This window comes from Verruconis gallopava, assembly GCF_000836295.1.
Source record: "Verruconis gallopava strain CBS 43764 unplaced genomic scaffold supercont1.61, whole genome shotgun sequence".
Classification (NCBI taxonomy): domain Eukaryota; kingdom Fungi; phylum Ascomycota; class Dothideomycetes; order Venturiales; family Sympoventuriaceae; genus Verruconis; species Verruconis gallopava.
Window position 1 is genome coordinate 45,506 of NW_015622197.1, and position 26,272 is coordinate 71,777.

General features: G+C 46.2%; 7 protein-coding genes across 9 annotated transcripts; 2 read left to right on the forward strand and 5 right to left on the reverse strand.

The window, feature by feature from the left end:
* Positions 1-7,975: 7,975 nt before the first annotated feature.
* On the reverse strand, positions 7,976-8,254 carry PV09_09297 (uncharacterized protein; the record flags this gene model as incomplete). The annotated part of the gene is made up of 1 exon (XM_016363335.1): positions 7,976-8,254. The coding sequence occupies one exon, from the start codon at positions 8,252-8,254 to the stop codon at positions 7,976-7,978; it is 279 nt and encodes a 92-aa protein (XP_016208837.1).
* Positions 8,255-9,121: 867 nt separating this feature from the next.
* On the reverse strand, positions 9,122-13,169 carry PV09_09298 (uncharacterized protein; the record flags this gene model as incomplete). Its single annotated transcript, XM_016363336.1, has 4 exons — positions 9,122-10,224; positions 10,341-12,024; positions 12,304-12,470; positions 12,572-13,169. The coding sequence occupies 4 exons, from the start codon at positions 13,167-13,169 to the stop codon at positions 9,122-9,124; spliced, it is 3,552 nt and encodes a 1,183-aa protein (XP_016208838.1).
* Positions 13,170-13,302: 133 nt separating this feature from the next.
* PV09_09299 (uncharacterized protein) lies at positions 13,303-14,713 on the forward strand. Its single transcript, XM_016363337.1, has 2 exons — positions 13,303-14,031; positions 14,085-14,713. Exons 1-2 carry the CDS (start codon positions 13,578-13,580, stop codon positions 14,357-14,359), a joined length of 729 nt encoding a protein of 242 aa, XP_016208839.1. The 5' UTR covers positions 13,303-13,577; the 3' UTR covers positions 14,360-14,713.
* On the reverse strand, positions 14,357-17,031 carry PV09_09300. Of its 3 annotated transcripts, XM_016363338.1 has the most exons (4): positions 16,849-17,031; positions 15,674-16,604; positions 15,325-15,562; positions 14,357-15,190 (listed from the first exon to the last, which is right to left on the reverse strand). In XM_016363338.1, the coding sequence occupies exons 1-4, from the start codon at positions 16,942-16,944 to the stop codon at positions 14,614-14,616; spliced, it is 1,842 nt and encodes a 613-aa protein (XP_016208840.1). In that variant the 5' UTR covers positions 16,945-17,031; the 3' UTR covers positions 14,357-14,613. The 3 variants fall into 3 exon arrangements, with proteins under 3 accessions (XP_016208840.1, XP_016208841.1, XP_016208842.1); XM_016363339.1 differs by having other exon boundaries at positions 15,325-16,604; XM_016363340.1 differs by having other exon boundaries at positions 15,325-16,604; positions 16,739-17,031.
* A 2,293-nt stretch (positions 17,032-19,324) lies between these two features.
* PV09_09301 (uncharacterized protein) lies at positions 19,325-20,973 on the forward strand. Its single transcript, XM_016363341.1, has 6 exons — positions 19,325-19,410; positions 19,461-19,566; positions 19,616-19,628; positions 19,676-20,450; positions 20,496-20,572; positions 20,626-20,973. Exons 1-6 carry the CDS (start codon positions 19,368-19,370, stop codon positions 20,650-20,652), a joined length of 1,041 nt encoding a protein of 346 aa, XP_016208843.1. The 5' UTR covers positions 19,325-19,367; the 3' UTR covers positions 20,653-20,973.
* A 2,005-nt stretch (positions 20,974-22,978) lies between these two features.
* On the reverse strand, positions 22,979-24,224 carry PV09_09302 (uncharacterized protein). The gene is made up of 3 exons (XM_016363342.1): positions 24,064-24,224; positions 23,895-24,006; positions 22,979-23,844 (listed from the first exon to the last, which is right to left on the reverse strand). The coding sequence occupies exons 1-3, from the start codon at positions 24,099-24,101 to the stop codon at positions 23,242-23,244; spliced, it is 753 nt and encodes a 250-aa protein (XP_016208844.1). The 5' UTR covers positions 24,102-24,224; the 3' UTR covers positions 22,979-23,241.
* A 1,015-nt stretch (positions 24,225-25,239) lies between these two features.
* PV09_09303 (uncharacterized protein) lies at positions 25,240-26,248 on the reverse strand. Its single transcript, XM_016363343.1, has 3 exons — positions 26,031-26,248; positions 25,594-25,952; positions 25,240-25,537 (listed from the first exon to the last, which is right to left on the reverse strand). Exons 1-3 carry the CDS (start codon positions 26,121-26,123, stop codon positions 25,474-25,476), a joined length of 516 nt encoding a protein of 171 aa, XP_016208845.1. The 5' UTR covers positions 26,124-26,248; the 3' UTR covers positions 25,240-25,473.
* Between the last annotated feature and the right edge of the window lie 24 nt (positions 26,249-26,272).

Genomic DNA, 26,272 nt, shown 5'->3' on the forward strand with positions numbered 1-26,272 from the left:
GCGAGCGATAGGAGAGACATTGCCGCCTGAAGCAGTGCTTCCAGTGCCAAAAATGTGGCCACATGGGAACCCAATGCAAGGCAGCAAAGACATGTGGCTACTGCGCGCTGGAACATAGTTCTATGGATTGTCCAACGAAGGCGGACCGGGACGTGACGAGAAAGTGCGCGGTCTGCCATGGATCGCACGAGGCATGGAGCCAGCAATGCCCAAATAGGAAGGAAGAGCTAGCCAGAGCCAAGGCAGCGTATGTGACCAGGCCGCGGTACCATCCCACGACGGCATCGGGCGCCGAATTAAGCCAGCAGGGACCAGCACGAGAACCACTCAGGAGATCGAGGTCAGCGAGAGACCTGACCCAGCAGTTGAAATCAAGAGCGAACCGATCAGGCTCTCCACCAGGAAGAGGACGGAAGAGAGCAGCCCAGCAGGGGACAAGGAGAACGAACCTCCTACTTCGAGCCAACGGCCGCAAAGAGCAGTGATACCCTCCAGGAGAGCGCTGGAGGCACTTGAGACCAATACACTAAGGCGTAGTGGCATGCAAATGGATATCGACACCGGCGCTGATCTATGACAGAACAACAACAACAACTGAACATACTGCAGTACATCGTACGCAAATCGAAGGACAGTCATGGCGACCTTGCTACGAGACCCAAGGGTGGCGTAGTATGACATACTAGTAATTCAAGAACCATGGAAGAACCCCTTTATGTCAACAACAGACCACCCGGCTAAGAATATCTTTCACCTGTGCTACCTAACAGGAAGCGAGGAGGAAGGGATGGTCAGGCTATGCTTCTACATCAACAAGTGGCTCGACCCCACGATATGGCAGTTCGAGCAACATACCAGGGATATGTGCACCCTGAAAATTAAGGTCGGCAGTAACGATCAACAACTAAGACAGCTTAGTATACATAATATCTACAACCCGACCCAAGCCTCAGAGGGCCGCATAAGTGCACTACCTACGCTCCAAGCAGCGCTAGCCAGCCAGGAATCAGAAGAACAAATGGCACTCGGCGACTTCAACCTACATCACCGAGAGTGGGGAGGACCGAGGGTTAGATAAGAGGATAGGGAAGCAGAGACTCTGATAGAACTTATGGAAGGCTTTAACATGTCAAACACACTCAAGCCAGGCCCTATCACATACGAGGAGGGCCTGGGAAAGTCAACCATCGACCTATGCTGGATGACGCCGGGGCTAACGGACAGGCTGATCAGGAGCGAGGTTAATAGAGACATGGATCACGACTCAGATCATTCTCTCTCGATATCCGCGTCCACCAACGTGAGCCCAAGCCCCGAAGGAACTGGAAGCGCCTGGATGCCGAAAAGTTTCAGGAAGCACTCAGAGAGACACTGCCAAAGCTGGTGCGACCCAGGACGAAGGCCGCCCTCGACATATATACGACTGCGGTGGTTGAAGCGATCAATACCGCAATAGCAAAAGTACTGCCCCTAACCCGATACTCGCCTGAGGCGAAGGCTGGCTGGGACGAGGAGTGCGCCAGTGCAATAGCAGAGACGAAACGGCTTCACCGCAGATATAGCCAACGCCACACGAAAGAGGCCTGGGAAGCGTACCGCGCGGCAAGGAACAAAAAGACCCGACTAGTCAGAAGAGCGCTACGACGGGCAACACCGTGACCAGGTCGAGAAGGCAGCGAGCTCGACCGAGTCGCTTTGGAAGCTAGCCAAATGGGCACGGATGAGAGAAAACCAAGCACCAAGCGTGACACCAGCGATATAGAGGCCAGGCACAAGATGGACAGCCACGGAACCCCGGGAGAAGGCCGAACTGTTCCGAGAAACCTTCTTCCCCGCACCACCAGGAGCAGATCTAGAGGACCTACAAGATGCGCAATACCCGGACGATTTCACCATGTCAGAGATAACAGAGAAAGTCCTAGATGCGATAAAAGCAGCATCGCCTCTCAAGGCCCCGGGCCCAGACGGTATACCCAATATAACACTACAGGCAGCGTCGACTCTGCTATCCCCTCACCTCACACGCATCATGAACCAAAGCTTGAATCTAGGGTACTACCCAAAACACTTCCGCAAATCCACCTCAGTCTTTCTACGCAAGCCAGGTAAAGACAACTATAAAGTACGAAAGGCATATCGATCGATCGCATTATTAAACACCATAGGTAAGACCATGGATGCTGTTATAGCCTGGAGGCTAAGCTACCTGGTGGAGGAATACCAAGTTATCCCACAAACGCACATGGGCGGCAGGAAACTACGCTCGACGGAACATGCAGTAATTCAAAGAATATACAAGGCATGGAACACAGGCCAAGGCCACGTTGCAAGCCTCCTGCTCCTCGACGTGTCAGGAGCAGTCGATAATGTGTCCCATAAGAGGCTCCTCCACAACCTGAGAAAGAGGAGGGTTGATAAGAGGATCGTAGCATGGATCGCAAGTTTCCTCTGTGATAGAAACACGCGGATCGTAATAGACGGATATGAATCCGACGAATATGCAGTCGGGACAGGTATACCCCAAGGCTCACCAATACCCCCGATCCTCTATGTACTCTATAACTCGGATCTCATCGAAGAATGCGACAACGGCGAAGACACAGCGACCACTAGCTTCATAGATGACGCAGCTATACTGACATGGGGAGATACCACAGAAGAGACGTGCAAAAAGTTGGAGGTGGCGCTGACAGCGGCTGATCGGTGGGCTCGGAGCCATGCCTCCAAGTTCGCACCCGAAAAGTTCCAGCTCACAAATTTCATGCGATCCACCACAAGGATCGACAAGGCTCTACCCCTCCAAACGCCTTGGGGAGACATTGCACCAAAAGCTACATGCAAGTATCTGGGGGTCGTCCTGGACAGCAAGCTGCACTGGAAGGCACACAGAGGAGATTAGGAGGAAGGCCAATACGACTGTCAACGCGCTGAGCTCACTAGGCAGCTCTACATGGGGGATCAGCCTGCAGGACGCAAGGAAGATCTACCGGGGAGTCGCAGTCCCACAGATGATGTACGCATGCTCCTTATGGTTGAATGTGGGAATGAAAGGAAAACCATACACCGCAAAGACGCTTAACACCCTCCGGTCTATTCAGGCACGAGGCGCGCGAGCCATCTGCGGAGCTTTCAGAGCCACATCAAGGTCTGCCCTAGATGTGGAGACACACCTGCTGCCAATCGAACAGCAGATTTGGAAACACAATGCCGAGGCCTTAGGCCACATCCTCTGCAGCCAACATATGCCGGAACTCAGGATTGCAAGGCGAACGAATGCAGAAGCAGTACCTGCACGGAAGGGAACATATTCCAGCCCGCTGCAGGATACACTGGAGCAGGTTGAAATGGAAGGCGCGACAAGCCTCAGCAACAGGGAACAGATCCCAGCATTCATGTGGCCCCGTGGAGCAGTGGTCCAAGCATATATAGAGAGACAAGCGACGATGAAGCGCGTTCCCTGCACGACTTGGCAGTATCTGATCAGGGTAACACGCATTTACACATACGGAAGCTGCATTGATGGCCATACCGGAGCCGCAGCGGTGTGGCCAAGCAAACACCAAACAAGACAGGCATATGTGGGAACAGTCGAAACATCCACTGTATATGCAGCAGAATTGCAGGGCATTAACCTAGCACTGAGCATGGCTTTGGACAGTGTCGCAACAGGAGGTGACCATAAGAAAGTAACCATTTTTACAGACAATCAAGCTGCAATATGTTCGCTGGTGAGACCAGAAGGGAGGTCCGGAGCATACAACGTTAAGCAGATTATCCACAGAATCAAACAACTGCAAGACCAAGGGACACCAGTCACTATCCGGTGGATACCAGCTCATAAAGGAATAGAAGGAAACGAGGCGGCGGATATAGCAGCTAAAGAGGCGACAGGATGGCGAGAGGATGGCCAGAATGGGCCAAAAGCGGAAACACCACCGGAGCTGTATGCACTAAAGACAACACTCAAGACCTGGACAAAGAAGGTAGTGAATAGGCAGAGGGCGTCAAGCTGGGCTGCGGAGACAAAGGGAAGCGCCACACGCACACTCCCACGCCAATGAAGAGAGTACTTCGGCTACATGAGGAATGAAGCAAACGCGAAAGCGCAATACTCGTCCTGATGAGGACAGAAAAGATTCGTCAGAGACGTCCTCTCTAGTCGATGCCTGCCAGGTTACTCGGATGCGAGGTGCGACTGCAGAAGTAGGAGGCAGACCGTCGCACATATCCTGCTGGACTGCCGGAACCGAAGAGACCTCCAAAGACAGGAAGTTGGCCGATATCCAGGAGGGAATAACCTGCGCGTAATCCTGAACACGCGCAAGCTAGCCACCAAAGCCATCAGATTTATGGAACAGACGCGGATTCTTGGGCATGTCAGGATCGAGAACGCGTAGACAAGGTCGTTGCGTTGGGGAAGACTGTAGGTATGAGGAGGGCAAAATACGAGGCATTGCCTCTCAGAGCCTAGACAACACAGCTTTACTAGCAGTACAACCGATATCAGTAAAATTGATAATAATGGTTGATAGAAAGACGGGAGGATAACTGGGACAGCTGGTCTTCATTGATTGATCTTGAACTTGAACTTGATTTCCTAACGTGATTCACAAGCTAGTACCACACCCAAGCTACTGAGGCACCCTATAGACGCATTATATATTCTTGTACTTATTAATTTTTTTCATAACAATGCAACCCTTATATAATATAGAAAAAGAGGGTCGTATTTCTTTAGCTCTTCAGGCATTTTTATAAGGTCAATTTCAAAGTTTACGAGCTGCAGCGCGTGCGTATGATGTTCCTAAAGATACCTTGATTCGACGACATCGTGGTATACTATCTCGACACGATTCACATCGTACGACTCAAAAACTGACTCCTATTGAGGAAGAGGTCCTTCTTCAACGCATCCTTGATCTCGATGACCAAGGATTTCCTCTAGGGACAGCTATCGTACGAGAAATCGCGAATATCCTCCTCGCGAACCGCGACGCGTCACCCCCAGAAACAGTTGCCAAGAATTGGGTCACCAACTTTGTTAATTGACACGAATCGCTTCGTACGATGTATAATTGAAAGTACGATTACCAGCGCGCGCAATGTGAGGATCCAGTGCTCATTCAAGGCTGGCTCAGCCTCGTACGAAACCTGACCGCGAAATACAGTATACTTGAGGAGGATATCTACAACTTTAACGAGACTGGCTTCCAAATGGGGGTTATCTCAACTTCAATAGTAGTTACAAGAGTTGAGAGGAAGGGTCGTCCGAAGACAAAACAGCCAGGTAATCGAGAAGGGGTTACTGTCGTACACGGTATTAATTCGCAGGGTTGGTCAATTCTAGGCCACATTATCTTCGCGGCAAAGATCCACCAAGGCACTTGGTATACAGAGGGCAATCTACCGTCCGATTGGGCAATCTCTATTAGTGAGAAAGGGTGGACGGACGATGAGATCGGCTTTGAGTAGATCCAGCACTTCCAAAAGCATATACAGAGTCATACGAAAGGCCAATACCGCTTACTCATACTAGATAGGCACGGGAGTCATCATTCAGCTCAATTTGAGGAGTTTTGCAGGCAGAACCAGATTATTACAGCCTGTATGCCTGCCCATTCCTCTCATATCCTTCAGCCATTGGATGTAGGCTGTTTCAGCCTGTTAAAGGCGTCGTACAGCAAGCAAGTGGAAGGTAAGATGAGGCTTGGCATCAACCATATTGATAAAGAGGAGTTCCTACAGCTATACTACCCAGCTCACGTACAAGCAATTACTGAGAAGAATATCCGGAGTGGATTTGCTGCTACTGGCCTCGTACCGTACAACCCAGATCGCGTCCTTTCAACCCTCAATCCGTTCATACGAATACCCAGCCCTGTTCCTACAAAGGAGTCAGTATGGGAGTCAAAAACGCCTCGTACGATGAAGGAGGTGAAGCGTTAAGCACAGTATATTCAAGAGTAGCATCGGCGCCGTACGAATACTACTTATTCACCCTCTGATTCTGCCTTTCAATAGTTGTTGAAAGGCTTTAAGACTGTTGTACATGAACGGGCTATACTATAAGTTGAGAAAACCGCATTACGTGTTAAAAACGCACGTCAAAATCGCAAGCGAGCAGTGCGTCGTACGAGGATTCAAACTGGCAATACCTTAACTGTAGATGAGGGTCAAAACAGAGTGTACAAACGTCAGCTAGAGGAGCAGATCTAAGTTGAAGCACAGCAAGGTACTGGTCGTACGGTAGATCCGGGGGCAAAAACGCGTGCTCCATCACGATGCAGCTTATGTGAATCGCTTAAACATACTGCTCGTACATGTATTAGACGTTAGATTTCAGCTTATATAGTTATTTAATTAATACTTTATAATTATACGATAATATCCTTATTAAAAGATTTTAATGCCTGAGGGCTTGAACTTGAACTTGATTTCCTTCTCCGTTTTTGTCAGTCTAAGCACATACTAAGTATCACGTGACATAAGCAAACGCTGGCTAAGTTAGATAAGAGAGGAGAGCCAGGGGTAGGGGACAGGAGAACAACCAGACAATCAATCAGTCAAGACAGCATAGAATGAACCAAGCACGTTTACGATCTCACTTATGCACCATTCATCGTTCCCGTGATCTTCCGCACAGACATTGACATCGGGCATAGCTGCTGACTAAGAGCGGCCAAAACCGAGTTAGGAAATCAAGTTCAAGTTCAAGTACGCAGCCTGTGCGGCGGTGAGACGCACGTGACTACTTCGCACACATGCATTTAAGGAGGCTCAGAGGAGAGACTCTCAGGAGCTAGCGGATATTCTTGAATAAAACTATCTCACACTTCTATCACCAATCCCTTACATGCGCTCTCTATAATATATCTTGTATACCTAAATCCCCTTAATACTCCGCATTGTTTATCATATCTTTCTGTTCACCATCTGCCCTAAAGGCGAGTTCCATAAGATTGATGACCTTGATTGCTAGAGTACGCTTATTCTGGATTATCCTGAGATTGCTCCTCCCCGGTTGCCATTTGGAGAATCGGTTCCTTTCCTCCTGGAGCGTCTTGTACCGCAGCAGAACATGCATAATGGTTTGTGGACCCTGGCGGCATTCGCAGGTCGTGTCATGATATCCAGGTACTCTTCGGCTGGTTAGGATGTGGCGTAGGCCGATCTTCTCTGTCCTCATCTGTGTTAGAAGCGCGCTCTCTGTTTTACTTAGGCCCCTTTGTAGCTTTAGAGTGTGCTTGGAGAGCGTTGGGTTATAGCGGTATATCACCCCGTCCCTTACTTTCTTGCGCCTACTCGGTCTGCCACATCTTGTTTGCTCTCTTTCCTGTCCATATCTTCAGTGTGGCCTTAAGAGCGAATAGCTTTGGTGGCTGGTTTGCTTTGTCGCGTCTTGCACAGTCTTCTTCTCTCCACCCGGTGACCTCCTTTGCGGCTAGGTCAGCTTCCTCGCTTCCTTTAATCCCTTCGTGGGCCGGGATCCATCTGACTTCTTGGCGGATATTGACCAACCTTGGTTCTACTAAGGTAACAATGGTGCATATCATGTGTCGTTGGGGAACCTGTGACACCCGCTATTTTATGTCCTTTATTATTGTGTCAATTATTTCTTTAAAGTTATTGTAATTATACCTTGGGCACTTGCTTTTGACTGAATCTGCGACTTCGACTAAATTACTAGACAATTTCAGCAATAAGCAAGCTTTCAATTAGTTGATGCATGGGACTAGCAGATTACTAGGAAAATATGTGAGCGTATGGAATGATAACTCATATGACATAGAGGACATATATCAGAAAACAATGCTGCTGAAGACTAGCTAAGTGCTTGAACCAAGCAATCTTCGCTTCGCTAATGTACCTCTGCATCTTAGAATTCACGCCTTGAAGCACTTAAGACTCATCGAACGGATTCCCTTCTCTGTCACAGAAACTCTACAAGAGCATCTTCCGCTAAAAGCCTACAAGACTACATATACTGAAGTGCCTTCTGCATAACTCGCCCAAAATAGCCTTGTGCAAAACTCTCTGCATAGAAGCTGTGTTGGGCACCATGTTCTCCAACCAGGTTGTGAGCCAACTCGTGGTACATGGTGATCCACCAATATACCAACACATCCATCTTCGTGCTCTTGCTTGTTTCAAACGTGCTGGCGTGTAAACTCTTGAAGTAGTAGTAGTTGAAAAATAGGGCTCCATTGTAGTTAAATGCTATGGTGGCGCTGCCATCGTCGTAGAATATGTGCATTGCTAATGCTGGAAGATTGAATATGTTGCCCAAATCAAGAAGGACGTACGAAAAATTGTCGATGCTCGAAGACTCCGAACCCAAAAATGCATCTACGCCGGAATCTGTGGTCACGAGGTAGAACTGATGCCTCCTGCCGACGTGGAAGCGTACGCAATGTCTTGAGCAGGCTTATTGTCAGAGTGATTTCCTTTTGCTTCCTCAAGTGTGGACTGTTCTGGGAGAGAGAAGATGCGACTGGAACTGTGAGCGCGACAAGCTTGTATGGCTATTGAGAGGTTGCGTAGAAGTCTCCTTTCGCTCTCGGTGGGATTGACGTGATGACTAGGGCCAACAGTCAGGTCATTATGGTATACAAGTCCATCATCATGAAAATCCCCAGATACAGACGAACTTTGATTATCATGTTTGCGACCTCGACGAATTTTTTGACCCCAGCCCTGCATTGAATCCTGGAATGCGGAAAGTATACTTGTCGTTTTCTTGCCTTGTTTCACAGCATCCCCAGGGAAGTCGTCTTCTGGGCTCCCAAATGTGCCTGGCACATGAGGCATAAGAGCCTCGAAGGCTCCATTACACGATCTGTCCTCTCTTGACGTGAAGGACTCCTCTTTTGTTGGATATTCGCTATTCTGACTTTGCTTGGACAATCTTTCATTTCCTTTTCCGGCTTTTGCTGTTCCTCAACACGGATTCTTGTTTTAACAGCTTGCTTTTCCCTGGCTATGCGACTCTCATACTCCTTGCGGGCCAAAATACGATCTACATTGTAACCTTTAGCCCGAAGTCTACGCAGATCAGAGCTCATTACAGACTCTAGTGCGATGAGTCATTGTGTCGAGGCCGCGCGAGAAGTGTTCGTGCAATTTATGTGCTGACCTCATAGAAATCAGGAGTCTGCATGATGAAAAGGGTGACCCCCTTTCTGCCATAGTCACTTATTGCTGCCGTTCGCTTTTCGCGGTGAGGGCTAATTTCATAGCCTTGCAGAGAAATTCTTCTCTCTATACGATCGACCATAACAACAGACAAGCTCTTTTCTAGCCACTTGGCCTCAAGTCGCAACTCCCCAGAATACTCATGGAGAAAAATTCGAGTTCGCTCAATGACGAGGCCCCTAAATTTTCGGGCTAGATTTTGATCGGGAGGGATATTGCCAATACGATCGTCATTTTCAACCAACGAGGACAGCATCGGTGCTCCTAAAGCGGCGTAGAACTGCTCAAGTGCCATGTCCTCTGGTGCAAAGCAAAGATGCTCTCGAAATATAGCATACTCAAAGGAGGAATCTACCACGACAAGATTTTCAGGTCGCTGCAAGCTGTAATTACGGATGAAAGTGATGTCATCATCAGCAGCGAAGTCATCGTCATCCCTGGAACGCTTTGTTGATTTGCGCGAATCGTCCAGCTCTTCGGTGTAGCCGAGCAGAAAGGCAGAGTGCGTCATATCACGCCATAGAGCCTTTTCTGATTTAAGCGTTGTCAGGATACCAGCAAGCTTCCTCAACAGATCGAGATATCTTGTTTTATCGAGTACACCCAAATTTTTGGACGGATTATCGATGACCATATGTGCCAACTCGAGACTGCCTGGCTTGCTTTTGGACCCAACCTTCAACAAAAAGGAGTTCGCTTCTAGACCAAAATCAACAAAATCAAGAACATCTCCATAAGTTTGCGGATCACCCAAGAACACCACCTTTGGTTTAGCGTAACGAACTGTCTGCTTCTCACCTAGCCGTTTGAATATTGGTACAATTTTTGAATTACCGATCGCTTCTGCTAGCTGTGCATTTATTTCACCTAAACGGCCAGAAAGATATCCAAAAACTATTATTGCTTCGCGGACTGACTTTGGTGGTGCATTAGTAAGTCGAGTAGCGCATTGCTGAATAGATGGGTCTCGTGCGACGCCAAATTTGAGAGCGTGCGGTCGCAAATCAGCCGCTAATATCGCAAAATCCATCTCTGAAGCTCTCTCATTCCAGTAACAGTTATTTGGAGCATAAAGAAGGGGGAAATGTTTCCCTTCCACGCGAAGAATTGGAGTGTTCGCAATTTTTCGAATATCAAATCGACCATACCTGTTTGCGTGATGAAAGTCCACGAAATACTGGAAGCAGCCTCGAGTATCTTCCCCACCAAGATGAGAACGTCCGGATACGTGCTCAGACCCCAATTACTCAAGAAACGCCCCTCAGGACCTTCAGGACGCCAAATACTGGGCCAATATAGAACAGGCAATGTCAGCGTTCTGAGTATGTCCTTTGGCTCAAATAGCTCAGAGACTTTACATAAACGCCCCGGTTTCAAAAGCTCGCCACCAGCTTCTCCTACTGGGCAAATTGTTGCGATTTTAAGCTTTTCAATATCTTCCTTTGGTATATCATCGCGCACTGAGACTAGGTATCGGATTTGATCTGCAAAACTCCATTTCTGTTCACTCTTAGGTGACTGGCTCATCAAAAGATCAAAGACGACATTGAGTTCGATCGTCTTGCGTACACCGAGCGCAGTCATTACTTTTTCCTTCACTCCTGTCGGCAAATCTATTGTGGCGAGGTCATCAAACAATTTGACAGATGGAAAATACGCATCAGCTGGTTTGCGCATCCCCAATTTTGTCGGCATGACCGCATGGGATCTAAGAAGATTGATCAGTGCTTGCTTCGAACTTGCGTTCAATGAGTCCCAGGCCTTTGATATTATGATGAAGTACTGTTGCGCGAATACGGGAGAAACAAGGATAGACTGATCGGGTGAAAGATGCTTTCGGTCTGCCCCGTCGATAATGAAACGTGACCACGGAACAATTTGAAGCTCTTCCCATCCAAACTGTTCTAGCTGCCATCGCTTCATGCCCTTAGTGAGCTTCATTGAGATAGTATGATCCGGAAGGGGCATATTAGTAGTGATTTTTGCTCCCATTGAGAACGTTTTGATCTGAGAAAGCGCGACAACCTTGCCACTATCTTGAGCTCCAATAGTTGCGATAGCCGATTCAAGCAAGCTGCGAATGGTTGAGGTATCCAACTGGTTGCTATTAAGCTGCCCAGAACACCATCTCAAAAAAGCTATCAGCTGTATCTCAGTCAGTGATCTGCTTTCCAATTCCTTCTGAATGTCCTTCACAGTCATGTCCGACACCATTCCACGTTCAAATAGTTGTCTGATAAAATCTTCAGCGTCAGCGACAATTGATGCGGGTACGAGTGGAACATTCTCAACAAATCTGAGAGGCTCCGATACAACTCGCACTTGATGACTAGGCAGAATGCCCTTCGTTGACAATATGTCCACTGAAGCCGTCGTAGAGCAATCCCAGAATGCCTCCCCAATCAGCTGACCAACACTTGAAGAAGGCGTGGACTCGGTTGCTGTGAGCTGTTTAAATACGTGGGTCACCTGCGGCGCGACCGATTCGATATCGGTTGCGGAAATTGTAGCACGACTTTCAGATTGCATCGAGATTTTGAGTCGAGATTTCAACTCTTCTATCTCCTTGGTATACGCAATACGGCAAGCGATACCCGCCGCGCGCAGCATCTCAATATTCCACGTTTTTACGTAGCGAGCATTCAAGTCTATGCTTTCACGCTCTACGGCAGGGATGACGCCCGGCGCTGATATATGACAACGAATACCAGTAGTCTGTGGAGTCGGAAAGCCAATGAAAATTCGTCCATGTTCATTCGGTAGCACAGATGAAAAGAGTTCCGTCGCTTTGTGGGCAGTTACTCCTGAGTAAATTGAGATCGAGGCACAAGCCTTGTCGTGTGGCAATGTTAGGATGGCGATGCAACTATGCTTCGGCGGTGGTTTCTTCGTTGCTCTCTCAAGTTCTGCTGCAAAAGATGCTGAAACGTACGTCTGAATATTGACGGTGCTTATCCTCAAAAAGACCGTGGCCTCAGAAGACGAGGTAACACTTTCGGCGATTTACACGTGCTTTTCCATCTCTAATTCCTTCGCCGGTTTTTGTGTCGCTGCGATTGCGCTTGAGTTTCTCGGTCTAAAACGTGAAAACAGGCTCCTAAGTTATGGTACCATATCAATCAACTCTTCGGCAATCTGGCCTTGTTTGGCAGGTGACCAATCAATCGCGTTGAGCCATTTAGTGTTGATTTGCGTATTTTGGTGTGCAACTGCTACGATCTTCATCAAACCCTCCTTAGTCTTGGTATTGATATTCTTTGAAATAGATATGTTGGCGCCTGGAGCACTCTTTTTGTGAGCGAAATGATATTCCATTTGTCAAGACATAATTCAATTGACTCCAAAGCAACAAAAATGAGACTTAAGCAGAGAAATTTACATAAAGATAGCAGATCCGGAATAGGTGATGTCGCGTTGCGGTAATGTAACAGGAATGTGATTTCAGAATCGGCACAGTCGGCTGTAATGGTACTGGCTTTCGTGTATAGGCTGTTTCCCTTCCACAGAAATGCCATGGTCTTTCGGCCGGATAGAATTAAAGGCTCTTCACAATCTGCAAACACAGAGTAGAAGCCCACGCCAAAAGCGCCTATCTTCGTTTCGTCAGGGTTTCCTTCAGCGATGCGCTTCAGCCGCATCCAGTCACTGTCAGAGAAAGACTGGCCATCATTCGAAACCAATATTCTGTAAATACTGTGTTGCTGCAGGGTGTGCTTCAACAATGCAGCATTATCAATACCATTGCCGCCAGGAAAAGGAACCTTTGTCGATGGCGAGGACTCAAACCTAATGGTAACCTTCTTAGCGGATGCATCAGCAGCATTCGGTATCAATTCTCTCAAAGTTGTCCAAGCTCCGGAATATCTTGCAAGAATCTTGTCAATAAGAGCTCTTCTGTTTACCGTCACGGCTTCCTCGTCAACATGTGGGCTGATGGTCTGTTCCCTCAGTCTAGCCAGATCAACACGACTGTCCATCATGAGTCCTCAAAATGTTCTTCTTTTCGAAACAATAGATCCTGAATTGAGGAACAAAGTATCAGTCTTTTGGAGATGACAATGACTGTTGCTAAGATGGATAAAAGGTGGTAATGTGACCCTGAACGTATCCAAAGAGGTGGGTCGTGCTTCAAATTTGTAGACGAACTTATATCGATTCCAGAAAAATTCACATGTAGATCCGCTTTCGGGGGGAACTGAAGAGTGAATCCGATCAGACGAATATGTCTGCTCAGATTCAAGGAATATAGCTGCGTGAGGTGTCCGTGAAGCAATGAAACTGGTTCTTTGTCTACGCCACAATCATGCTACAATACCCCTACAAGCCACGCATTCTTCTGAAATGCATTCTCGGCCACTTCACTTAACAGCACATTTTCATCAAACATGGTTCCCTTAAATTATCCATTAGCTTTCGTTACTCTTTTGCTTCCTATCACCCTCGCTGCACAAATAGCTGTCTCTATCTCACACCCAACCTTCCCCTTCTCCGCTTCAACCTTGTCATCGTCGACCTCGGCAACATTACATGCAGCGGGAGCCTCTCTTCGAACAGTACTAAATCGTAACAATAAGTTCGTATTCGGAAGTGTACCATTTGGGAGCTACCTGCTGGAGATACACTCCAGAGAGTTTGTCTTCGAACCTCTACGCATCGACATCACCGACGTAGATGGAAAGAACTATATCAAGAGCTGGCAAACATTTCAAGGCAACGAATGGGACAACAAAGGCGAAATACGTGGAGAAAGCGATGCAAGTGTTGCGGGAAGCTCAGCAAACACAGACGTTTACGTGAATGTTTTGGGAGTGAAGGACTACTATGCAAAACGTCTAGGTTGTTCGTGCTTACGTTGCTCCATCTTATAGAACTCTGCTAATTTATTTCCGCAGTCTCCATCATGAGCTTGCTTTCGAATCCAATGATTCTCATCGCCTTCTTTTCTCTCGCTCTCCTCCTTGGCATGCCTTACCTGGTGGAAAACATGGATGAAGAGACAAAAGCAGAGTTCGAAGCCATGCAGAAAGAAAGAAGAACTGCTGCGAACCCTGCCGCAGCCATGCAGAACTTCGACCTTGCTGGCTGGATGGCTGGGTCAAAGCCAGAAGCACTGCAGACAAGCACAGATGAGGCCACCAACGAAGGCCAAAGAAGGAGAAAGGGTTAAGTAAGGCTTCATCATGACCCATCATTTAGGAATAGAGCAAACATCACAGACGTTGCTGGAATCGAAAGTCTATTTCTCATGAGACTGGCCAGTCATTCTCAACGCCTCGCTCAGCCATAACTTTTCAGACATTCAATATCACCGTTGGAGCATAGACCATGGTTAACTCTAAACTGGACATGTTCCGACAGAGTCTCTGCCTCACTTTAGGCGATCATTGTCGAATTAATTGCTAAATGTCAATTACGTATCTCTCAATCAGAAAGACTGATCTCGTAGCTCAGAATCGAATGGTCAGCGTAATATAGCATCAATCTCCACCGTCTTCGGATCTCCATCCGAACTCGACCTAACTGACCTTGCAAAGGACTCGCAGCCAGACCTAAGAGCTTTCTTTCTGGTCGCGTGCCATCCTCTTCTTGACATGCAAAAGGGAGAATCCAGTCAAGTCGCATAAAGTACGTCCCATTTGGCCGTGCCTCCCAATCGTACGTGCGAAGCAGTGAAAACACGGCGACCCTTCCATTTGGAGAGCCCACAATGAGTGCACCCAATTCATCAATAACGTGAAATAGACTCATCCGGTTGACAGAAGCTTGTGTAAATGATGGCCGTGCTTCTACAGGGTTCCCCAAGTCATATTTTTGATTCAATGGTTCCTCAAGTGTGATGATCGGGCTAACAAAACCATCGTCGTCTTCTGGTTGCAGAAGATTAATATCAGTCTTCGAAGCTATGAGCAGTGGGCAGGGAATATTTCCCCAAATTCTATCACTTTCTTCAGTCGGGCTCAAGCTTGGCCATCGAGAAAAGTGAAATGTTTTACTCGACCTGTGAATTGTGCACAAAGTTAGTGTGAGGTTTATAGAAAGGATATGATCTATGACGTATGCAAGCTATCAAGATAAGAAAGTAATGCAATTTGAGCTTCAGTCAATAGTAGAGCACTATTGTATCTAACTTACTGGTAAATTTCCCTCGAAGTTCTTGACGAATGCTCGTTTATCAGCCATGGATGTATCATAGTATTGAGAGATGAATGAAAGTGGTCGGTTGAGTGTGTCGACAAGATATCCGATAGTGCTTCATCGTCGTAAATACTTCCATCGTCACCGATGTCATCGCCATCGTTGTCGCTGCTGCTGCTGCTTGACAAAAATTCTGTCTCGAAGCTTCCGCGCACGTGTTTGAGCTCATATTTACCTGTGCTAAATGAGAATCCATTCCCGTGCAAATACTTAGAAACTGCTGAAGGAAATTGAAAGGATGTGAATACTAAGCCTTTACGTTACGATATCATATATAGCCACTTACTGTTGGAGTTCGGGACGCAATGTTTCATTAATGATCCGTTCCAGTACTTGTCGAAATCTGGTTTTCCCTGTTTATATGGGGCGTAACCTGCAGTCCTGCGGAAAGCGTGTCTACCGATGAACGCCACACACCATATTGAGTGCGGATATGCACTTTGATCGGTGCAGTCGCAGCGAAGATTGCCAGGACTTGTCTTGAGACAGAAACCGATCTGCATAATCTCGTTTTTTTCTCGTGTCCCCAACTCGTGCAGATATATCAGGCCTGTGATCTCTCCACTGACCAAGATTCGACCCTGAGGATCATCCTCGGTGTTGCAGAATGCGACAGTTGGTAGATTGTTATTGTATCCAGTCATCACGAACTTGTGATCCTCGCTATGATACAAGTCTCCAGACCCAGGTTCCACTAAGCCGAACGAGATCACAGTGACTTCGTGGGTGTTAGAACTTACTGCGATCTTCCGGGCTTGAGAATGTACACTCAACCCCCATGCGCTCATTCGTACGTTATGCATGAAAAAAGGGTGGATCTCATCACCAAAAATGGTGTTGAGACTGTAAGCATCAAGGCGTCTGTCAATGCCAGCTTGAATCTTGTTTACGTAATAACCTATAACATCTCCATCGTCGCATGCGATTAGAGCAACCTCTTGCTCCCCGAAGAAGTCGACTAGCAGGTGATTGATTGAGTGTGGACATTCCTGGTCGAGGTAGCCGTACTGCGCAAAAGTTGTTCTTGGTGGCGATAATATCAATGAGGGTCTTTCAGGTAATTCCTGATTTGGGTGGCTTGGTTCGTATACATATAATTTATCCAGATAGGCGACTAAGAACAGATTGTAGACCTGTGACAGTCTGGTGAGGTTGAGCCGCCATTCTCGAATTCCCGGGATATGCTCATAGTTTTGCTGATATTGATTCTTATTGAACTGTTCGAAAATTTTTAGCATTCTATTTTCGCTGCAATGATCTTCCAAGAGTTGAACATTCAGATTGTGCTGGCATTGTCGGGGGCCACGGTATTCTTGCTGCAAATTGCCTAATGAAAATGCGGTATGCTTACTTGGAGTCGAACAAGAAAAAGAGCTATCAATGATAGGCAGTTTGAACAGACTCGCCATTTGGAAGACATCCATGCATTATTGTTTGGAATAGGAATCACTAGTCACTTACGCGGTCGGTTCCCTTTTGAAGCCCTATCTCCTCCACGCTAACAGCTTTGTGCCTCAGGAACTTCTTCGCATCCGGATTCAAACTTTCGAATGGCATAATTCATTACTTCAATACATTTACGAGTCCCTCATTTGGAGTTGTGGCAGGAATGCACGAGAAGGTCCCTGTCTCGCAGTGTTAGCTGGGAGCTTGCTGAATCATCTATCCAAAGAAAACAGAGAGCGCTAGGTATCCGTGCCAAGGCTTCTCTGATGACTGCGGCGAGTGCCGACCCTCAACACGATAATGCCATCAATACAATAATTTTTACCGCATACCTGTGCATTTACGCGTCGTACAACCGCAACAATGCCTCAATAAGCGCTCTCAATTGATTAACAGACTGAGCAGATTCTTACCTCTATTACTGATATTGAAAAGCCTAATTTCAGCAAACTTGCGCGTGAGCATAACGTGCCTTATCAGCGCCTCCTCGCACGTTCAAACGGTCGAGCAAAGCTTTCTGAGCGCCCATCTGGCACATAAGCTCACAGATGTGCAAGATCAAGCGCTTTATAACTATGTTGCTCGGCTTGATCAGTTAGGAGTTTCTGTACGATTACCAATGATTGTATCTTGTGCAAATTACCTACTTCAACAAGGCCATGAGGGTGCTGATAGCCCACCTTTAACCACCATACAATAGGCAAAACGCTGGCTTAAGCGTAACCCTGAGCTATATCTTCGTCGCCAACGATCCCTTGAGCTCAATCGCGCTGTCGCACATGATAATGTGGCTATTTTGAGTGGTTTAATGGCTTAATCAAGCTTATTGAGCTATATGGCATTGCAGCAGCTGATATCTGGAACTTCAATGAAGCAGGCTTTCGTATTGAAATTGGAAAGGATCATTGGGTGGTCACATTTGAGCCTCATCGCCGTATTCTGGCTACGCCAGATAATCGTAAGAGCCTCACAATGACTGAGTGCGTCAATGCCACTGGTAGAGTGATTGAGCCCATGGTAATTATCGAGGGGACTGTCCTACTTGATCGCTACTTTACTGATCTACCTGATGGCTATCTTGTTGCTAATAGCAGCAGTGGCTATACAAATGACAAGCTCAGTCTTGAGTGAGCAAAACACTTCGTACGAAAGACCCAAAAGCATCTACAAGGTGTATACCGACTTTTACTGTTTGATGGCTTCGATTCTCACTGTACGCAAGAGTTCCTTGAGCACCTCGAGGATCATAAAGTAATTGCATACCGGCTCCCTCCACGTACCTCGTATTTTCTTCAACCATCGGACGTTGGCTGCTTTCAGCCGTATAAGCACTGGTATGCTTAAGCTGTTGATCATGTAACGCGTACAGGCTGTACATCATTCAATAAGGTCGAATTTCTAGCCGCGATTGAGTCAATCCGAGCACATACTTTCAAGCCTCGTACGATATAGAAAGGCTGGCGAGAGACAGGACTTTATCCGCTAAATGCAGCAATTCTTGAGGCAAATATTCAGCGCGATATTGCTGAGCTTAAGGTTGATTATACTACTGATAGCAATAGTCAGGCTGAGGACGAGGCTACAGATAAGACTGATGGTACAACATCATCAGTAGAGCTTAAGGCACCATTGACGATTCGTACACTTAAGCGGAATATAGATCATTGTCTTGAGAATGAGGATCTGAGCGATAATGTTAAGCGTACACTATTTGGTGCATTGAGTATGTCTGTTGCTGGTGATCAGGCAGTTGGTGAGCTAAGGACGATGACTTAGTTGCGCAATCACAACAAGCTCGTCAACAGCGATCTCGTACAACAGTCAAATCATCAATGGGTGTCATATACTCGCACCAAGCACGGCGGATTACACAAGGTAGGCTCGAGGCTGAAATGAGAGAGCTTATTAATGATTATGCAAGTATGAAAGGTATGCCATCTGCAAAAAAAAAAAAAAAAAAAGGCGTCATTTACAAGCGTATCGGCCTGTACATAGCCAATTAGAGCTTGTATGGGCATCCATGCGTACTGCAGGGCTCCTATCGTACGAAAATCAATATGAAAACTGTTGTGGTTGACATACTATCTATATTTCAGTACGAGCATACTGCTAAAATAATTGTATGGATGGTATTATCGTGTTGATGGTTGGCACTCGCCTGCGGCGAGTGTGGCCCAGGGCTGTCAGTCTAAGCACATACCAAGTATCACGTGACATAAGCAAACGCTGGCTAGATAAGAGAGGAGAGCCAGGGGTAGGGGACAGGAGAACGACCAGACAATCAATCCGTCAAGACAGCATACAATGAACCAAGCAGGTTTACGATCTTACTTATGCACCATTCATCGTTTCCGTGATCTTCCGCACAGACATTGACAGGGACGTGCGGGATTATGTAATTTAACACGTGTCGGCCGTCTGGCGAAGTCCACCTGACTGGGCATAGCTGCTGACTAAGAGCGGCCAAAACCGAGTAGGAAATCAAGTTCAAGTTCAAGGCTGAGAGTTTCGCACGACCCACTAGCCTTCTCAGCATGCGGTTCAAATCACAGATACAAGATATTGCGACGTTCATGAGTATGTTGTGCGCTTCTAGCCAACGTGAGGCAACTTATATCTTTGCCTAGAGCTTGCAGCTTCTCTTTCATCTCTCTCACCACTTGCATGGATTAGACTCGGTGAGCGGGAAGTCCGCGTTACGATTATACCAGAGCAAGGTCCCCAAGTGTGGGCGTATGTATCATCTGTTTGCATGCTTTGTCTTGATAAGCTGATATTTTAGGGTCCTTTCAATCGTAAGCAACCGACGGTAATGTCGGCGTCGCGCTGACAGCAGCGCCAGGATGCACTTTTTGAAGCGTACACGATTCAGTCAGCGGCGAAAAATATCATCAACCTTGAGGTGCCGCTCTTACCACTCCTCCGTGCTCTCAAATCTGCGCTTACATCGTCCTACACTTCCATTCGCTTGACTAAAAAGAATGGCGTACCGCTTCTTTCACTTACAATCATCACATGTTCCATTGGCAGTACAGCAATCAACTCAGTTGCACATGATGGCAATTTCTATTTCAATCATGCTAGTAACATTATCCGCGACACGAGTACGAACACAGAATCAATGGGTCAAAGAGAGACCGTAATTACACAGGATATACCTGTTAGAGTGCTAAGCCAGCATCTGGTAGAGGGACTGCATGAGCCCCGCTGTCGAGAACCAGATGTGCACATACAGCTTCCTCCATTAGCGCAGATTAAAACAGTGTCTGATCGATTCACGAAACTAGCTCTTGCTGCTCGTTCCGCCAATTTTGGACTCGGCAGCACCGGAGCAAAGCTTGAAATAAAGGCTAACATGCACGGCTGTCTTAGGCTTAGTATATACACCGATGCAATGAATATATCAAGTACTTGGACAGGGCTTCATAATCCCGAACTCGATCCTAATCAAGTACTTGGTGGTGAGGAAGGTGTGCAACAGCACCCCAGCACCTTGATGAGAGCTGTTGGCTCCGCAGATGGCAAAGATGATGCAGGGTGGGCAAGAGTACTCGTCGACGGTCGCGATTGGGGAAAAGTCCTCAATGTTGGGCGCTTAAGTGGCCGAGTCATTGCCTGTATGTCTTTTACTTAGTGCAATCACTAGTATTAATGCGTTTAAGGCTTCTGTCATGATCAAGCGTTAATACTCTACGTATATTTGGCTAGCGAGGGTAGTGGGGAAGACTCAGTCATAACGGTAAGCGCGACATTCCGAATTCGAGCCAATCACTGATCGAACCTACTTTTCAGTACTATATCAGCTCATACAGCGCATGAAGAGCTTATGATTTAAAATTTACTATGAGAATTTTTTTCTGTCGGAAAATTTGAGACATTTTTAGGTTCAGATAGCTTGTTTATCGTCCTGTTTCTCAGGCTTTTGGTATCCTTGCGATCTTTTTGGCATATATCCTACCTTGTTAATTTTTATACTGCAAGAGTCACAGAACTACTTGAACATGAGAGAGCAAACGTTGTAACCGAAGATGCTCAATTCAATAACGAGTGTACTTGCTATACATGCTAGATACAAAGCAAGGCGTTGCAAAAAAAGGAGAAGAATGGAAAAAAGTTCTGCTAAGAACAAATATCGTAACCCCCCCCCCCCCCCCCTTTACATTTTCCCTGATCAGTCTTGGAGTCACATGAGCCAACCTTGGGGGCATTGGCCAATATCACAGGATATCAGCGAACATTGCCTAGCCTTGTGTTAGGAACCCTTTCCTAATCTGACAAGACTTTGCTAACGTAAGCCACTTCGGAAGGGATGGGCTTCCTAGAGCAATGGAGGAAGGGACGTCAGTAGTATATAGGAAGAATGTAGAAGTCTTTATGGCTTAGGATAGGTGTGCTTCGATAGATAGGAACAGATTCAAGAACTAACAAACTAGATATACTAGACAGTTTAACTACGGTTTTCAAAGAATGAGGAAAACCGGAGTCCTTTTATAGAGAATATAAATAAGTGCCCATGCCGCTCATAAACGATCATCATGACCACTTCCTGCAGTGATTATTGGCTTACTCCAGTAGAGCCAATGGGCTTTTTTCCTTATCATGTACCTGCTCATACTGCTCATGAATGAGCAGGCTGATCACCCATGTGACTTCAATGTTACCTTATAACACATCTACCACCCACGGCGATTCTGAAAGGCAAGGTTCATATCCAGAATTGGTATGAATACTGCGAATTACCACAAGACTGGGTAATCAGTCTTAGCCCAAAGGGGTGGATAATAAATGAGCTTGGTCTTCGGTGGCTTACTGATATATTTGAGCCATATCCACAACCACGCACTATTGGTGCATACCATCTACTTATCCTTGATGGGCATGAATCTCATATAACACCTGAATTTGATTATTTCTGTAAAAAACACTCTATCATTATATTATGTATGCCTTCATATTCATCACACTTGCTACAGCCTCTTGATGTAAGCTGTTTTGCAGTCTTAAAGAGGGTATATGGTAATCAGGTAGCAAACCTGATGAGGCTTGGCATTACCCATATTGACGAATCTGAGTTTCTCGCATGCTTGAAAACAGCTTAATCAGAGGCATTTTCACTCAGAAATATCCACAGCAGATTTACTACTACTGGACTTTGTCCCTTTTAACCCAGAGCAAATCCTATCAATAATCTCAAGGCCGGTCACCCCACCTCAGCCTCCACCTATAGAAAGTTAACAATATATACCTGAGACTCCTCATAGTCTTACTCAGTTATACCAGCATATAGGAGCAGTCTAAGATCTACTTAAGAGACTATTATATAGTCCACCTACACCAACTAATCGGGCAATACAACAACTGATAAAAGGCTGTGAGCTATCTATGCAAGGTGCGGTCCTACTTGCTGCAGAGAATGAGAGATAAAGGGCTGCCAATGAACGACAGAAAAAAAAGAGGCAATTGAAAAGATGACAGATAAGCAGAACAATCAGCTTAAATGTTGCTCAGGCTACTCAGCCCATTCAACAGTCTCAAAGTACTCAAAATAGCGAGGCAGCAGTGGTGGTTGAGGAGGCTCAAGAATCACGTGAAGCGCCAGTTACAGCTGCAACACCGCAAATTACATGTTATATTTGTCGTGGATATGATCATCTAGCTTCAGAATATATGAAATATAGGATAGATCACTAGTATATTATTTGATGGTTGCTCTATATATCTTTAAAGTTCTTGATGGCTGTTATGCTGCGCGAATTTCAGCTTCATAAGGTAGACTTATTCCTGCAGTCCATGCGAGCCAATCCAAGTTCCAGAAAAATACAACTCTGTACGCATGTGTGATGTGCCTTAGGCCACTCTCAGTGCTTATATCGCAGTGCAGTACCTACTAGGTGCAGAAAATGAGAAATTGCGCAAGGAGAAAGAGTATCAGAAATGCAAGAGGCAGTTTAGTAGGTGTGATTTAAGCAAGTTCACCGCAGTTGAAAAACCTGAGAGGCCTGTTGTTATGTAGCTACCTCAAATACCTTACGATCTTGTGAATCTGGGTGATGGTGGTGCCTCAATTTTGATAGTAAATGCAGCAGTCACCAAGGCAACACAGCAAATAATACATTATATTTGTTTTTGATATGATCATTTAGATCACGAGTATATGAAACATAGATAAGTCATTACGATAATTAATGTTTGGTGCTGCAAAAATAGCTGCTCAATAGTGGTGACCGCTCGATGGTTTATTAGATTATTTAGTAAGCTCAAGAGTTGTGCTGGATATTGTTAGACAAAAGATCAGGAAGCAGGCATCCATTGACCTCAATCTTATGTCTTGCTTATATAGCTATATCCCATACTATACCAGAACACCTTGCAGTCCATATGCTCACACAGCTCATGGCTTCGGAGCGGCTATTCTTCATCAACATCCATTTCTGAATTTGACTTATTCTCAAACGTTGACTCGAGCCACCGCGCCAACAAATTTCCTTCGTACAGCTTAAAATCCTCTCCGACTCCCGCAACACCCACACTGGTGTTGTCAATGGTTAATTCCCTGTCTTGGCTTAGACTCTCTTTCAGAGCTCTGAGAGCATGCTTGACCAAGTCATCTTTGCTAGCTCCTTCGAAACTATCCAAGTGCCTTTCTAAGTATGTTCTCGCCATTTGGCTTCGCGCGCCAATAGCACTAGCTAGCATTTCTATGGTCACACCGCTGGGTTGAAATTCGAACAGATGCGGTCCTTTCGCATCCACGCCGGCAATCAGTAGACCTACGCCATACGGTCGTCTACCATATTCCTGAGTATTGCGTTGTGCTCGGTCGCCAATACGCTGAGTTATCTCAGTAAGGGGGATGGGACGAGAGTAGGTCAGTCGGCTTGCAAGCGACTGCTGCTTCATGAAGTTGGAGAGCACACGTGCATCTGAGGCAAGGCCAGCAAGTGCGATACCATAGTGGCTGTCTATCTCGATGATTTTTTTCTGATAAGATGAGAGTTCCTCTGCATTGCGCTGTAATTGAATTAGTCAGAAATCAAATAGGGTCGTATGCAAGTGTCAACCTTGAGAGCAGCGAGCACGGCATGTGTTTTTGAGACTACTCCAACGACAACGGAGCCTTGTTTTACAGCTTCCTGTGCATACTCAACCTGAAATATGCGTCCTTGCGGTGAGCTGATGTCTTTCTTAGCTACAGTGTACACAAAGCAGGAAATGCAGAAAAGTACGTACAATGTGATAGCGTCGTTGTCGTAGTTATTTCTGAACATCGTACGTAATATAAGAGAGACTAGAGAGATATCTTCAAGTCGGAGCAGCAGTTGGTGAATCAGAAGTATGACTCTTACCGCCAGTACAGAGACTGGCTTAATTCTCAGATTCAAGGCTTCTTTGACGTACGAAGTCAGCGAGAAGGCCAGCGGGTGGCCCAAGCTTACAATGCAACCTCTAATGCAACGAATTCCGCATCACAACACTTGGTTTGATATGCTTTATGCATATCGCATCCCGTTGAACCGCAAGAACATCTCTGGCTACCAACAAAGTTCGCATTTTACATTGTCTTCGTTTTTTTGACTCACTGCTGTTGCCGGTCCGCGTCATCCTCCTTTCATCTTATCGTTAGGTATTTACTATTCGGCCTCCTGACCCCAGTCTACAAAACTTTAAAGGACACCCGAAGTGATGGGGGGGATACGCACGATAATAGTGTTGTCCTTCGTAAGTTTTTTTTATTTGCGAATTGAAATAAATATATTTTTGTCTTGGGACTTATGTCTCGCAGGTGCTAGCAATTGGCTTTTTGCTCGTCATCCTTTCATCTGCTCTGTGGCAGAACTATCTTCCCCTTCTTGTCGTTGCAACGTACGTTCTCGCTCCATTTCCAAACTGGATATGTGGAAGAGCGGCGAGCCACGAGGACTTCATGGACTCTAGTGGAAGCGGAATGGTGGATTTCGGCAGGTTCTTGACAGGCTTTCTCGTTGTGATGGGAATAGGTACGTGTACTTTTTCTGGCATATAATGCAGTTAGGTTGCTTTGTACTTGCTTCTTGCGTATCTATAATATACGAGATGAATGTGCGCTGATTTCATACAGCTTTGCCTGTCTTATTCGCTCATTGCGCACTAATTAACGAGAAGGCAGCGGCGATGAGTGTTGTTGGAGGCCTTCTTATATATAGTACAATCATTAGTTTTACGATGTTTTTCAAGGAAAGCGAAGATTTCTAGTCGAGGCTAAAGGTCTTGTGCACACTTGTGAGGATAGGTGCTAGTCTAGGATAATGCAGTAAAATCAAAGGCGAGAAGAGAATGCAGCAAGGCTTTCCATTGTCCAAGATGTACGTATGCTGTGCATAGATACATAAAAAAGGTTCATCCTTACGCCATTAAAAGAGAACACGGGAACTTCTTGGGCTTGAAAAGTCTTTGCGAATTGAGTGAATACTTTCGATATAAATCGTAACTAGCTTGCATTTAACATGACGAGTTTATGACCCTGAACGGGTAAAAATTGCCTTCGATTCACAAAAATTGTCAACGACGCCGCACCGGCAAAGTAGGCAGCTCACAAAGTGCAAAATTTTGGTAGACGTCAGGTTTCAAAATACTTCCATCTCAAGACTCTTTTAGACTCCGCTATAGCGCTAGACTATAAGTGTACTCGTCTTCGATGTTTTGGGCAACCCATAGAACTGCTGACCTGTGCCATAAACGTGAGCGTGCAATTTCTTCAAGATCTCCTTCCAGCAAACCTACGAGAGCATGACCAAACCATTCGAAATCACATTAGCAACTCCAAACCATAGTGTTGGGAACACTGCGCCCGGAACCACATATTTGAGCACGCATACGGTAACTGAACCTGCCAAACCACCTGCGAGGAGTGCGAACCCGAGAAACAGCACGAACCTTGCTTTCCACGCGACTCCATTGCCTGAATACGAGAAACTATCCGCAGACAAGCGCGACTTATCTATTGAGTTTATTATAAGCATACCCAGCGCGGAACAGATGCCAGGGATCCAGTCAACGAAGCTGAAATGATACGTGGAGCCATTCTTTGCCGATTTAGAGTAGGCAGCGGAATCTATGAGTAAGAATAAGCCTATCGAGAACTTATTTCTGCTGTTAGCATTTGCACAAAATTTTTAATTTGAGGGCTTGCTTCTAAGATAAAAGAACAGGATCTATACCAACGCGCCGGCTAGGTAAACTCCAGCTTTTCGAGTCATCCCGCTGTTTAGCCAGGCTGGCTTTGGGAAGCGGAAAAGTCGGTCGCTGTCCATATTTTGTTCTTATAGCGTAGTGCAGAAAGTTCGAGTGAGGTGAGATTTCAAACTTTGAGCTTGGATGGTCCAAACTTTGCTCAGTTTTGACTTAAAAGCGGCGAGCGACTGTCAATCTTAGGAACCTAAAACGTGGGTTTGAAGTGTAA